The following is a 13,118-nucleotide window of genomic DNA, read 5'->3' as shown; positions in this document are numbered from 1 at the left end:
GCATCCAATAGGAAGGAATGGAGAAAGTTCGTTAACAGCTAGGACACCTCAGAAGACTGTCAAATATTGTAATTTAATGAATTGTATTGTAAACGGCCCAACACCGAAAGGTACAAATGGGTTCTACTGATTAAGTTTAATAGATCGACGCAAATTCTCGCCTTCGCTGACGATATAGTTACAGTTGGTAGAAGTATGAGAGACATGGTTCAGTGTTTTACAAGGCTTGCGGACGCGGTAAATGAATTAAGACTTATGGTAAGCGAGGAAAAAACCAAAATTATGTTGGCAGAGAATTCAAATTAATAATCATACCTTTGAGCAACTGAAAGAATTCACATATCTTGGATCGCTAGTAAACGCAACAAACACGACAAGCGACGAAATAAAAAGACGCATAGCAATAGCAAATAGAACTGTTCACGGTCTCCAGAAACATAAAGCTAAATATATACAAGACCTTAATAAGACAGGTTTTGATATATGGGACTAAAACGTGGACCTTATCTTAAATAATATGAAAGACTTCGTGGTATTTTTGAGAGAAAAATTCTTAGAAAGCTTTTTGGGGCCGTAAATGAAAATGGGCTATGGCGTCGAAGATACAACTTTGAACTATATCAGTTATACTCAGATCCAGATATTGTGAAATTCGTTAAACTGCAGGGGCCAACCCATGTAGGTCTCTGCACAAGTAAGACACATTGCTAGGATGTTAGATCACGAATACACGAAGAGATTAACATTTTCAAAACCAAAAGGCACAAAAAGTAGAGGACGAACACGAAAGAGATGGATTGATGATGTGGAAGAAGACCTACAGGTTCTAAGGGTCAGAAGATGGAGGGAAGTTGCCAGGAATTAAAAATAATTTTAATAGAAATACACGGAACGTTTAAATGAAACGGAAACCAAAAACACAAGCTTACCACTGTAAATTAGGTATAGTCCGATTCACCCTTTTTGGCCAATTTGAATAGCGTTCCACGCGTCGATTATCACTGCGCCGAGCTTTGACATCCTCTGTGATCTCTTCTTTAGTCTTCCAAGGTCTCAGTCTCCCGACGTCTCAGTCTCCCGAGCCCCCACGACTACACTGATCACTAATCAATGCGTTACTTCTACTGGGAACAGCGGACGTTTCATGTATACAGTCATTGGTGACGTATAATATATATATATATATATATATATATATATATATATATATATATATATATATATATATATATATATATATATATACATATATATACATGTATTTGTAAGAAAAATAAAAAATTATCACTGGGAAGATTTTCGAAAGAAATGGAACATGATTTTTACGATCTGCAAGAAAAAGACAGGTCGATTGACTACCTAAAAAAGCTCTACGCAGGGGAAGAATACCAGAAATTACTACAAATAAAGAACTTAATACTTAAAAGCCTGAAGAACAAAAAAGCAGCAGGTAAAGACAGGATACCAAACAAATTACTAAAATATTGTGGAGCAGCAATGACAGAACAATTAACAACATTAATTAATAAAATTATAAACCACAATAAAATACGGGAAAAATGGAGAACGAGCAAAATAATTCTATTATACAAAAAAGGTGATAAAAAACAGCCAGAAAACTAGAGAGGTATAAACTTGTTAAATACTGCTCTAAAACTTTACAAGTGTTAATAAATCAAAAGATAAGTTTAGCAGATGAACAACAGGGTTTTTGTAGTGGAAGATCGTATACTGATGCAATTTTCGTTATACAACAAATTACTGAGAAATCACGAGAATATAATAGACCAGCATTTCTGTGTCTGATTGACCTAAAGAAAGCGTTTGACAGAGTAAGACTTAAAGATGTAATACATCCTCTGTGTAATAGGGAAGTTCTCCTAAATATTATAAAAACTATCGAAAACATCTACCAAAACAGCCAAATGAAAGTCAGAATAGATGGACAACTTACAGAACCTATAGAAATAGACAGCGGAATAAGACAAGGGGAGTCATTGAGCCCCATTCTCTTGAATTTGATTATGGATGCAATCATCAAAAGCGTTAACAAAGGAAGAGAATACAAAATGGGAAATAAAAAAATTAAAATACTCTGTTACGCAGACGACGCAATATTGATAGCCCAAGATGAAGATAGTCACCAAAGACTGGTCCACAGATTTAACATAAGAGCAAAAGAATTTAATATCACAATCTCATCTCAGAAAACTAAACCAATAGTAGTCAGCAAAGAACCAACCAGATATAAAATACAAATTGATAGCGTCAGTATTGAACAAGTAATGGAAATAAAATACTTGGGAATTACACTGTCTAGCTAAGGAGACCTGGACAAAGACGTGAGATATCAAGTACAAAAGGCAAATATACTGGCAGGATGCCTTAATAACACTATATTGCGAAACAGACACATTAACACTGAGATGAAGTCAAGAATTTATAAAGCCAGTCTAAGACCAATAATGACATATGCTTTAGAAACAAGACCCTAACAGCCACAACGCAAAGGCTACTGGAAACGGCGGAGATGAGAGTACTGAGAAGAATTACAGGAAATACGCTGAAAGATTAAAAGAGAAGTGAAGATATTAGAAGAAAATGTAACGTACAGTGTATACATGAATGGACACAACAATAGAAAAAAAGAATAGAATAACCACATAAGCAGAATGGAGGAGACCCGTGTCGTCAAAATAGCAAGAGATAAGTCACCAATCGGCAGAATAAGTATCGGACGACTGCACAAAAGATGGAGTGATAACCTTCCATAGAGGTATTAATCGGCCAATGAACAAGCAGAATGGCTTAAAAAGAGAAAAAAGAAGAAAAATATATTAAAAGGTGTAAAGGTTTTTTTAACTTACGTTATTGAGATTTGTTTTTCTTGGATGTTTTGCTAATAGGTGACAATTTCACGAACATCTCATTAATTGAGTCTAATATTAAAAATTATATGTTGTAAATTTTTTTTTAATTAAAAAATTGTTTTATAAACTGACATATACGAAAAAGACCAATAAAAAACAGATTTAAAAAGCCAACTGTGATTTATGACTTATAAGGTTAAGAGTAAATGTCATTTCTGGACATTACACATGACAACTGGAGAAAATACCGCCGGTATGGACAGTGGAAGTGTGACGTCACAACTGTCAATTACTTTCCAAACAAAAGTTGAAATGCCCAATCTCAAGACTTTTTAAATTCTATAAAGTTAACATTTTGCTTCCTCTGCTGCTTTTTTTTAAGTATAGTGTTTTTTACGATAATACCATCATAATTCAGTGTTCTATTTCTATGAAATATAGTTTAAAAATTTAAATTAAAGACATTCTAACCATACTTTATTGATACATGCATTTTATTGCTATTTTTATAAAACAACATGCTTTATTATTTACACAACCTTGTAAAATTGTTGTAGTAACTATTAGAATACACTTAGATATTGCAAAAAGCGGAAAGATTCTGTAAAAAAAAATGAAAAAATAACGAAAAATACAAATTATCCACACTAAACAAGGTTGGTTTGGAAAGTGAAACTGACAGATGTCAATAAAATCTACGTCATCACTTCCACGGTCCATTCTCTGGGTTTTTAAGTGGACTGTAATATTTTAATATGGTACGTAAAGAATACTAGTAACTTACAACTAACTTTTATTTCTCTACGTATTATAGGTAACACAACCTGGTGGGTACTATATGTGACAATATACGTGGTTACACAAAGTTATTAGTTTCACAATCGCGAAGACAAATTTTCTTATTGCTAAATAATTGAGAGAAAGACACGCTCTGAGAATCAAATCACAAATTTTGTTATTAAAGCACCATGTTTCTTCCGCGAGAGTTTCTAACAGACAGGGGTTTTGGGCTGTCGCCGATGTCGGGGACAGGTCATTTTTAATAGGATTTAGTAAGTACCGTTAGAGTTTATTGATGGAATGAATAGGGCGTCTTGGCATACAGGGTGGAGTGAAGTTATGAACAAAGGGAAATATACTATTTTGAAAATTACAGGGTTGTAAACAAAATCAGTTTACAACCATACTGCCCCCCAGAGAAATGTCTAGTATCTTGTAGCCTTACTTTTTCTATAAGGCGGAAGAAGGGCCAAAAACATGCGTTGAAGTCTTATCTGGCGGTAAGGGGATCAGTCTAGTGATAGGGCGAATGAACGTTCCACTTTTCGTGCGAACTTGAACTGCTCGAACGTTGTGGTCTTTTCCTTCATAAACTTCGGTCACTTGAGCTAGTGGCCACTGTAAGGGAGGGTAGTCAAGGTTTTTAACCAATACTAAATCGCCGACTTTAATATTAGGAGTTATGTGAATCCATTTGGGTCGGTTTTGGAGCCGATTTAGGTAATCAGAGGTCCAACGCTTCCAAAAGAGTTGCTGAACTCGAGTATATTGCTGCCAGCGCTTCAGTCGATTATCCGGAGTGCATGAAATATCTACCTCTGGATAAGATAACAGGGGAGCACCTATTAAGAAGTGTCCTGGAGTAAGAGGCTGTAGGTTTAATGGATCAGTAGACAATGGGAATAGAGGGCGAGAGTTAAGAACGGCCTCTACTTGAGCAAGAATAGTGCAGAATTGTTCAAAGGTATATACAGAGTTACCGGTGATTTTAATCAAAAGTGACTTAGCACTTTTAATTGAGGTTTCCCATAATTCACCCCAGTGTGGGGATCTGGGAGGAATAAATTTCCAAGTGATATTTTGAGAAGCAAGGAACTCGTGAAACACATGAGGCTGTGTTGAGAAATGTTTTCTAAGAAGAGTGAGATGGTTATTGGCACCCACAAAATTAGTTCCATTGTCACTGTAGATAATAGATGGGATACCACGTCTAGCTATGAATCTTTTAAGACAAGCCAGGAAGGCGTCTGTCGTGAGGTCAGACAAGGCTTCTAAATGGACTGCTTTGGTAGCTAAGTATACAAACAATGCTATGTAACCTTTAGATGTAGGAGCTCTTCTCAAGGAAGAGGACTTTATGCAAAAGGGGCCTCCAAAATCTATTCCTGTGTTTTCGAAAGGTCTTTTCTATGTGACTCGTTCACGAGGGAGATCTCCCATAATTTGGGTTAAGGCAATGGCATTAAACCTAAAGCAAGTGTTGCATGAGTGTATTATACGTTTTACACACCTAAGTCCGTCAAGGGGCCAATATCTTAAGCGGACATTGTTTAAGGTGGTTTGAGATCCTGCATGTCCCAGACGCTGATGCTCTGAGGTGAGCAACAGTGTAGTGAAGTGATTACGCGCAGGGAGCAGTAGGGGGTGTCGTTGATCAAAGGGTACATCCGAATACTTGAGTCGATCACCTACTCTAAGTAATGTAGACCTGTCAATGAAGGGATTCAGTGAAGCAATTTGCTTGTTAAGTAACAATCGGCCTTGTGTCAGAGATAGTATTTCGGACTTAAAGAAAATGGCTTTAACTTGACGTATTAGGAATAGCCTGGAATCTTGCAATTCCTTAGGAGAAAAATGACCAGATAAGCGGTCTTTATGTCGGCATTGTACACAAACCGACGTATTTACGCCGATTTTATAAATTTAGTGAATGATGAGAATCGGTTTATATATTCGATCCAACAATTTTCCTGAGTTTTGGTATATACATTAACTCCTTTCTTTTCTTCAGGGAGATTGACCATAGGCTCAAACGAGCTATGTTTAAACCAATAGCTAGATCGATCTAGTAGAAATGATGGTCCAGATGCCCAAACGGATCTGGCGTGATCTGAAAGCTTGCCCTGAGATAAGAGGTCTCCGGGATTGAGTTCAGACTCTATGTGCTTCCACTTTGGGGAAGGGCTAGCGTTTTGGATTATTTCCACCCTGTTTGCCACAAAGGTGGACAATTTTTTGGAAGGTGAGTGCGCCCAAGAGAGAGCTACCATAGAATCTGACCATAAGATACTGTCAGAAATGGTAAGATAACGAGATATTATGGCATAAAGCTTGGTGTAAAGACTGGTTAAGAGAACCTTTGCACACAACTCTAGTTTAGGTATAGTGAGAGGTTTTCTCACTGGAGCTACACGCGATTTTGCAGCAATAATTGTAGATGACACAGATGAATCAGAGTATTCTGCTCTTAAATACATGCAACATCCATATGCCTGAGTACTGGCATCACAAAACCCATGTAATTCGACTTGGACTACGTCGTTTTCATCGATTATGCACCGAGGAATCGAGAAGGAGGCCAGGTTGGTTAAACTTGACAAGAACTTAATCCAACTGTCTAAAAGATCGGGATCGGTTATAGTGTGGTCCCAAGAGAGATTTTTGGCCCATATTTGTTGCATTAGAATTTTTCCTAGAGGGTCAATCTTAGCGGGTCATAGCACTGCGCTATGACAGATAGAATTTTTCGTTTGGTGGGTGAACTAACAGTAAGCGACTCTGGAATGGCAACTTGGAATACATCAGTTGCGGGATCCCACTAGCCGGCTAGCACCTTGCATGGCCCTTTTTCAGGAAGAATGTCCTTTGACGCGCTGCTAAACTCTGCAGAGGACGCAGCAAGGGATGAATTGGATCTGATCTGGTGTATACTGAAGCCAGCGGAAGAAAGAGTAGAGCTTAACGAACGATGCAGTGAAATGATTTCTTCTTCAGTACTACAGCCTGATAAGATGTCATCCACATAAGTCTGATATATTAGGGTGTCTTTCACTGCCGTTGAACAAGAGGTATTTTGAGCAATGTCTTTTAGAACTCGACAGGCCAGATATGGAGCACTCTTTTGACCAAATGAAACTGTAGTTAGTTCAATGTAAGAGAATTGGTCTTGTGGAGTTTCTCGCCACAAAGCGTTCTGAAGAAAGTGAAAGGAGGGGTTTAGTTTCACCTGCCGATACATTTTCGTTATGTCAGCAGTAAATGCAAATTTATGAGTTCGGAATCTAAATTCGGAACAAAGAGAAATATACTATTTTGAAGCTTACAGGGTTGTAAACAAAATCAGTTTACAACCAACAACACTTCTTCTTTTATTTCTCTTTTTCTTATGAAGTACAATTACTAATAGAGTACACATTAAAATTTACCAGAAAGTTGTTTGAAGGAAAAAAAATTGTATACTACATACTTTAAGAGAGACTGAAAGTTGGAAAATTACAATGAATCAGTTGCTGAGGCATCATTGGAATAGAGAATGGTTATCTAAATATCATGGGTAGGAGTAAATAGTGCTATTTATTTATATCGTCCCTTTTGTTCATTGCATTGGCATTCTGAGAAATGAATGCCATTTCTAAGAACAGTATTTTAGTATAATTGGACTCTGTAGCTAAACCTCTGACAGATTCATAATTCATTTTATGATATTCTTTGTTGACATGTTTGACTTTGTTGGTGATATCTTTGAACAATCTTGCCAGTCTGGGTGTTATGTATTAAAGAAGTATATAAGCATTTGGTTCTCCGCTTGTGACAGTAATTTGCAACTCATATATATATATATATATATATATATATATATATATATATATATATATATATATATATATATATATATATATATATAATATATATATATATATAAATATATATATATATAATATATATATATATATATATATATATATATATATATATATAAAAGAGATAATATATATTTTTTATTTTATTTTTTTGAACCCATTTGAAATAAACATAATTCAAGGTGAATTTTCCATTTCCAATATAATTATGTCCCAAAAACTCATCTGGAAAATGGGAATATTAATAGAGATGCAAAAAGATTTTAGAAATTTAGAAATTTGAACCAGAATCGAAGTATCCTAAATTAAAAAAGTCTGCTTTAACCAGTAAGTACCTGAAAGAATTAATCCGAAGTGCTCTCACGTCTTATATTGTCCATCAAATGTGATAAAATAATTATTAAAAGAAATAAAATACTTAAATATGTTTAATTTTTAATAATTTAGTGTAATACACATATTATATGTGTACTTTTATTTATGTTTTCTGCTTCTCTTTCTTCTTCTTTTTCTCGCATTCTTTATGCCCTACAAGAGATCTAGGATAATATGGCCAGATCATGTTATCAATAAATATAATTTCTGAAAAAAAATTTTTTAATACCTTTTTTGCATAGTTTTTTAATCAATATCTAATTGCGGCTCGGAAACAAATTTTATAAAATAACTCGAACTATCAAAGAGCTTGGCCACCCCTGCATATTATATACTCTTCTTTAGACTTTTACTTTTGTTTGGTACAACAAAACTTGTTTCATTACATCTTAGCGTAGATCTTGGTTCTGCCTGGCTTAAATCGTGACTTGAGTCAGAAAATAAAACTAGCAAGTTTGTTCAGAATTAACGCTGTAAACTTTTCATAGCCACTCTTGTCAGATATAAAAGGATCTCATAAAACGCAAATAAAACAAATAAAAATAATAAATTCTTCAGATTACAAATTCTGCTCTTAAGGTCAAATTACAACTAAATTATAACCATATAAATAATTCTTGACAATTACCAAAAATCCCAAAATAATCGTGACAAAATATCAGTCCTTTGGTTTTCCAGTAGCTAAATTTTTTATATTAGAGGAAATGTAGAATGGGAAGTTAGGCAATAGTGGTACAAATCTATTGTATTTAAACACAGCACATCTGTTGTTTATATTTTGCACCGGATCTACGACCAAAAAAACAGATAATAAAATATATCAAATTTAATAATATGGTGTGTGACTGAAATATTTCGTAATCAAAAATGTATTTGAATATATAGAAGGGAAATAATATAGGTATTATTGTATAGGTATTATTGTACATGTAAATAAGGAATAAAATTGAGTAATGATTTTTTATCATACAAATATCTAAATCGCCAACTCAATGAAATAAAAGCAGTTTTGGGTAATATTAAAATTAAAAATCCGAAGCTTCGTTGTTATAATATAATGTAGTCTTTATCTTACACTATACAAGCGTGAAAAGGTTCTAAAGCATTTCAGGAAGACAAAAACCGTAACAAAGGCTTTGACAAAAAATGATTGCCCATTGTCATTTATAAACAAGGAATTTCACAAGATTGAAGGAAACAAACAACAAAATCACCACAAGCAATCCAAAAACACTCACAAGAAGGGACTCAAGGATGACAAGAATATCAGGTGTATAGGGCTTATCAGAAAAATTAAAAATAATAGGAAATAAGTACATCACGTAGTACAAGTACAATACGTCTACAACCGGACTATTCCGAATAGCTGCAAGTAAAGTTAGGATACCTGATCGCCAACATCCGGAACGGATACGCACCGTAAGAAGAAGAACTACATCACAAAAACATTTAAAACAAACCCAACAACACATAAGAAATATTAAGGAACTCCATCTATAAAATACCCTATGAGTGCAACAATTTCTATGTGGGAGAAACCGCAAGACCACTAAGTGTCAGAATAAATTATCACGAAATGTACATCAAAAACAGAGACTTCGAAAAGTCACAGATATACAAGCCAATATGCCTGGGACAATGAGCACAGAGTACAATGAAAAGATGCATCAATCCTACTTTTGGGGGAAACTAACTCTTTGATACCTCCTGTTTTTAACAGCTGACACCTCTAATTCTCGACAATTTTTTCGCAGGCAACCTTATATCACCTGGCAAACGCAAACTTAAAACAATTTGGCCCCATCTTAAGAAATGAGTCTTAAAACTGATAATAGAAGGTAACATCAAAGGAAAAATAATTTTATATCGTTTTAATTATATTTAGGGGTATGTTTCTTATGTATAATATGGGGTGTGGCACCATCTTGAGAAATGATTCTTAATTCTGATTAAGTACTAATTCTTAAAACTGATAATAGAAGGTAACATAAAAAGAAAAGAGAATTTTTCGATCGTTTTAATTATGTTTAGTGGTATGTTACTTATGTATAATAAGTGAATTATGTCACATACATAAATGTATAATGTATGTCTGAATTGTCAATATAAATGAGTCAGATAAAATTAAATTATTAGAAGAATTTTTCACCAAGTAACAAAAAAACAAAATTTGTTTAATTTATTAATATTTGTTTTTTGAGAACGATTTCCGAAGTGGAAACTTACTTTAACCTTTAATTGTGGCTTATTCCCATTTAAATAGTAATTAATTTAATTTTATAGAACATGTTCCTTGATGTTTCTGTAGGAATAAATTTATCCTTAATCTCAATACGAAAATAATTATTCATGATGTTACAAAACGATCACAAGTACTGGGAGATTCTTTTAAGCCTTACATTAATTGAAGTTCCTTCTCTAACTACAGTGAGAGCCTGTTGCATTCTATATCTGACTGTACTGGAGAACTGGACTGATGAACAAGTCAACTGCTTAACCCAGGTTATGATGACTGTCGTTGCTTAGTCTACATATGAGCCCATCCATAACCAGATAAGATGATGAAATAAGACTACATCTAGCTTTAGGTGCTGAAAGTGTATTCCCCTTCAGGTGCTGAAATGTTGCGTTTCTCAAACGGCCCAGCAAGCAGTCTATCCCTCTGCAGATTGTTTCACCTATTCAAATCATGAATGTATTTCTTTTACATGTATTTATTTTACCTTTATTTCTTTTACATTTCACCTATTCCTTTTAGACAGATCATCCTTGGGATTTCTCTGTAGTCCTAATGCTTCCTCCATATTGAGAAATAGACCTAGCATTACCTCTTGGTTCTTAAGAACGTACTCCACCCTCAGTATGAAATGGTATAGTGCTGTTTGCGTAGAAATTCCCTATCGAGCAGTTTTTTTTTAAGTCGAATAGTACGAATGACATCCGATTTTTCGGCTTAGGGACTTATCTTTGTCCTGTCTGGTTTTGCACATTTGGGTATAAAAGCCACCCTTATGAGCCACCAAGTTTTTAGTATATATACTAGTCCTAAGTTGACCTGTACTAAACTACATTATTTTTTGTACAAAAAGGCATTTCCATTCTGTAGAAGTAGTTAATAAATTGTGTCATATTTACTTCTTTTGTCACACGTTTTTTCTGGAACCATGAATTATGGTCTCCAGTCCAGTTTGCTGCCAGGTATCTAGTGGTAGTTTTGTTTTAGACTAAGGAAAGTGATCCCTCTTTTAGAGCGTCTTCACCATTCTGAGTCTATTCACCTGATTTCTTTTAGAGTTGGAGTGAAGGAATAGTTATCTGAGGGTTCTTCGAGAGAATTTTATGAAGCCTTGACATTTTTACAGTCTGCTCTGTATCCTCGCAATGCTTATTCACGATTCTCTTTTGCCCTTTTGAGTTCCTTATTATATTCAGCCAGATCTTTATGATAATCGCCTCAGTCACACAATCTTTTGGCGAAATTAAATTTTCTTTTTCTGTTAAATTAAAAAATATTATCAAAATTAGAAGTTCGGTCTGAATAATTCTGTTCATTTGGATAAAATCTATGTAATTATAGATTTAGTGAAATGTTTTGAATATGCTGAAAAATTTTGTTTGAACGTTTTAAACTGGTCAGCATTGGTGGAGTAATTTTTTGAAAAAGAATATTTAAGAAGGAATAGGAAAATAGGGAAAACTAAAAATATATTTAAACGTATTGAGGAAAAGAGTGTATATATCAACAAGGAACAAAGCAACTAGGGTTTGAAATAACAGAGATGGAACATATGATTCTGTTTAAAATTTAAAAAAAAAACTAAAACTAAAAGGAATTTAAAGTTAAATAGCAAGGTATTTAGGGTATTTAAAAAAAAGATGACCAAAATGGTGCGTTTTGTAAGCCAATGAAGAAGAGACGTAAAAATAGATGTCGAAATAGATTATTAAATAATGTATACAAAGATCTATATTTAATTAACATTGATAATTGGAAAGAAAAGTATTGGAGAGCAGGAACTGGGGATGATGGTAAAAAAGTATATAGAAAAACTATAAAATAAAAATATATGTATTAATTAGAACATAAATGTAAATAAAAAATCACCCTATACCTTCAACTCTTACTGAGGTTTATAAATAAAAAAAAATAAACTTTAATAATTTACTTACCATCTGGATCTTCAACTTTTGTTGAAAACTTCAGAGTGATTCCATTTGTATAAGTGTCCACACAATGTGATCCATTGACGAAACTTTTTCCATCACGACAACACTTTTTAACACATCGTATATCAGAACAGACATTCTCATCTTTACATTGTCTTCGCACAAAACCATTTTTGGTTTCATCTTCACAAAATTCGTCTTCAGATGTATGTCCATCCAAACTCAATACTTCAGAGTCCACAACTATTCTACACTGCGGCAATCCAACTTTTATCAGATTGTTATGAATAAAAGTATGATCATAATTGCCTTTAATCGCACAGGAATGGTTCTTTGGTTCGTAAATGTAGCCTAAAGGGCAGCATTTTGTAAAATATGGTCCATCAAGCAGTCTTTTTTGTACAATTTTGTCTTCGAGGATTTCAAATTCGTAGAATTCGGTACTGTAATCTATACATTTTGTTGAGAGTTTCGATTTTAAAATATTTACTTCGGTGGCAAAAATATCGTGTCTCTTTATCTTATCTACAATACAATTGTAAGTGGAATTTGCATACTCTTCCAAAATTTGTCCGTAGTTGCAACATTTTCCAAGAGACTGGCAGTAAGAAAAAGTCACAAGAATAAAGAGGATGGACACTTTTAACAGCCACATTATTTGAAGAATTTACTCCTTTCTTAAAACTAACGCTGGCATTGTATTATTCGAAAAGTTCTTAAGATTATCGAGCCCGTTTTTGTCGCGCGTGATAGAAAGCTTGCCGGCAAACTAAGCGAGTTTGAGAATGAATGAGTAATAAACGTTAGAGGATGTACCGTTGCTGCTTTTGTCTGGCGTCTATATCATAGTGCGGGAAAATTGATATATTTTGATCATTTATGAAAAGGCTATATATTTTATTCTCGCTGAATCTTTTTTCTAATTATTTACGGTTGTTATGTACGGAAATATTAGTGCCAGATAAGTTCCATATTCTTATATAATATTTAATAGGAACCTTTTCTTCAGAAGGCTGAATGTTTAAATGTATATACAGTGTAGGTAAAAGTTTATGGTCGGTATGGT

At 34.1% G+C, this 13,118-nt stretch overlaps 1 protein-coding gene across 2 annotated transcripts in view; it reads right to left on the bottom strand.

Moving 5' to 3' along the window:
• The window catches only part of LOC140445496 (probable G-protein coupled receptor Mth-like 6), a 131,784-nt gene extending 118,954 nt beyond the window's left edge, over positions 1-12,830 (bottom strand). For both annotated transcript variants that reach the window (XM_072537546.1, XM_072537547.1), the window contains exon 1: positions 12,056-12,830. In XM_072537546.1, coding sequence (XP_072393647.1) covers positions 12,056-12,707 — 652 coding nt within the window. In that variant the 5' untranslated portion in view covers positions 12,708-12,830. The remainder of the gene's footprint in view (positions 1-12,055) is intronic.
• Between the last annotated feature and the right edge of the window lie 288 nt (positions 12,831-13,118).

The sequence above is a fragment of the Diabrotica undecimpunctata genome, chromosome 7, assembly GCF_040954645.1.
Source record: "Diabrotica undecimpunctata isolate CICGRU chromosome 7, icDiaUnde3, whole genome shotgun sequence".
Lineage (NCBI taxonomy): Eukaryota > Metazoa > Arthropoda > Insecta > Coleoptera > Chrysomelidae > Diabrotica > Diabrotica undecimpunctata.
The sequence above is the reverse complement of the archived record's forward strand: the minus strand, read 5'-3'. Positions and strand labels throughout refer to the sequence as shown.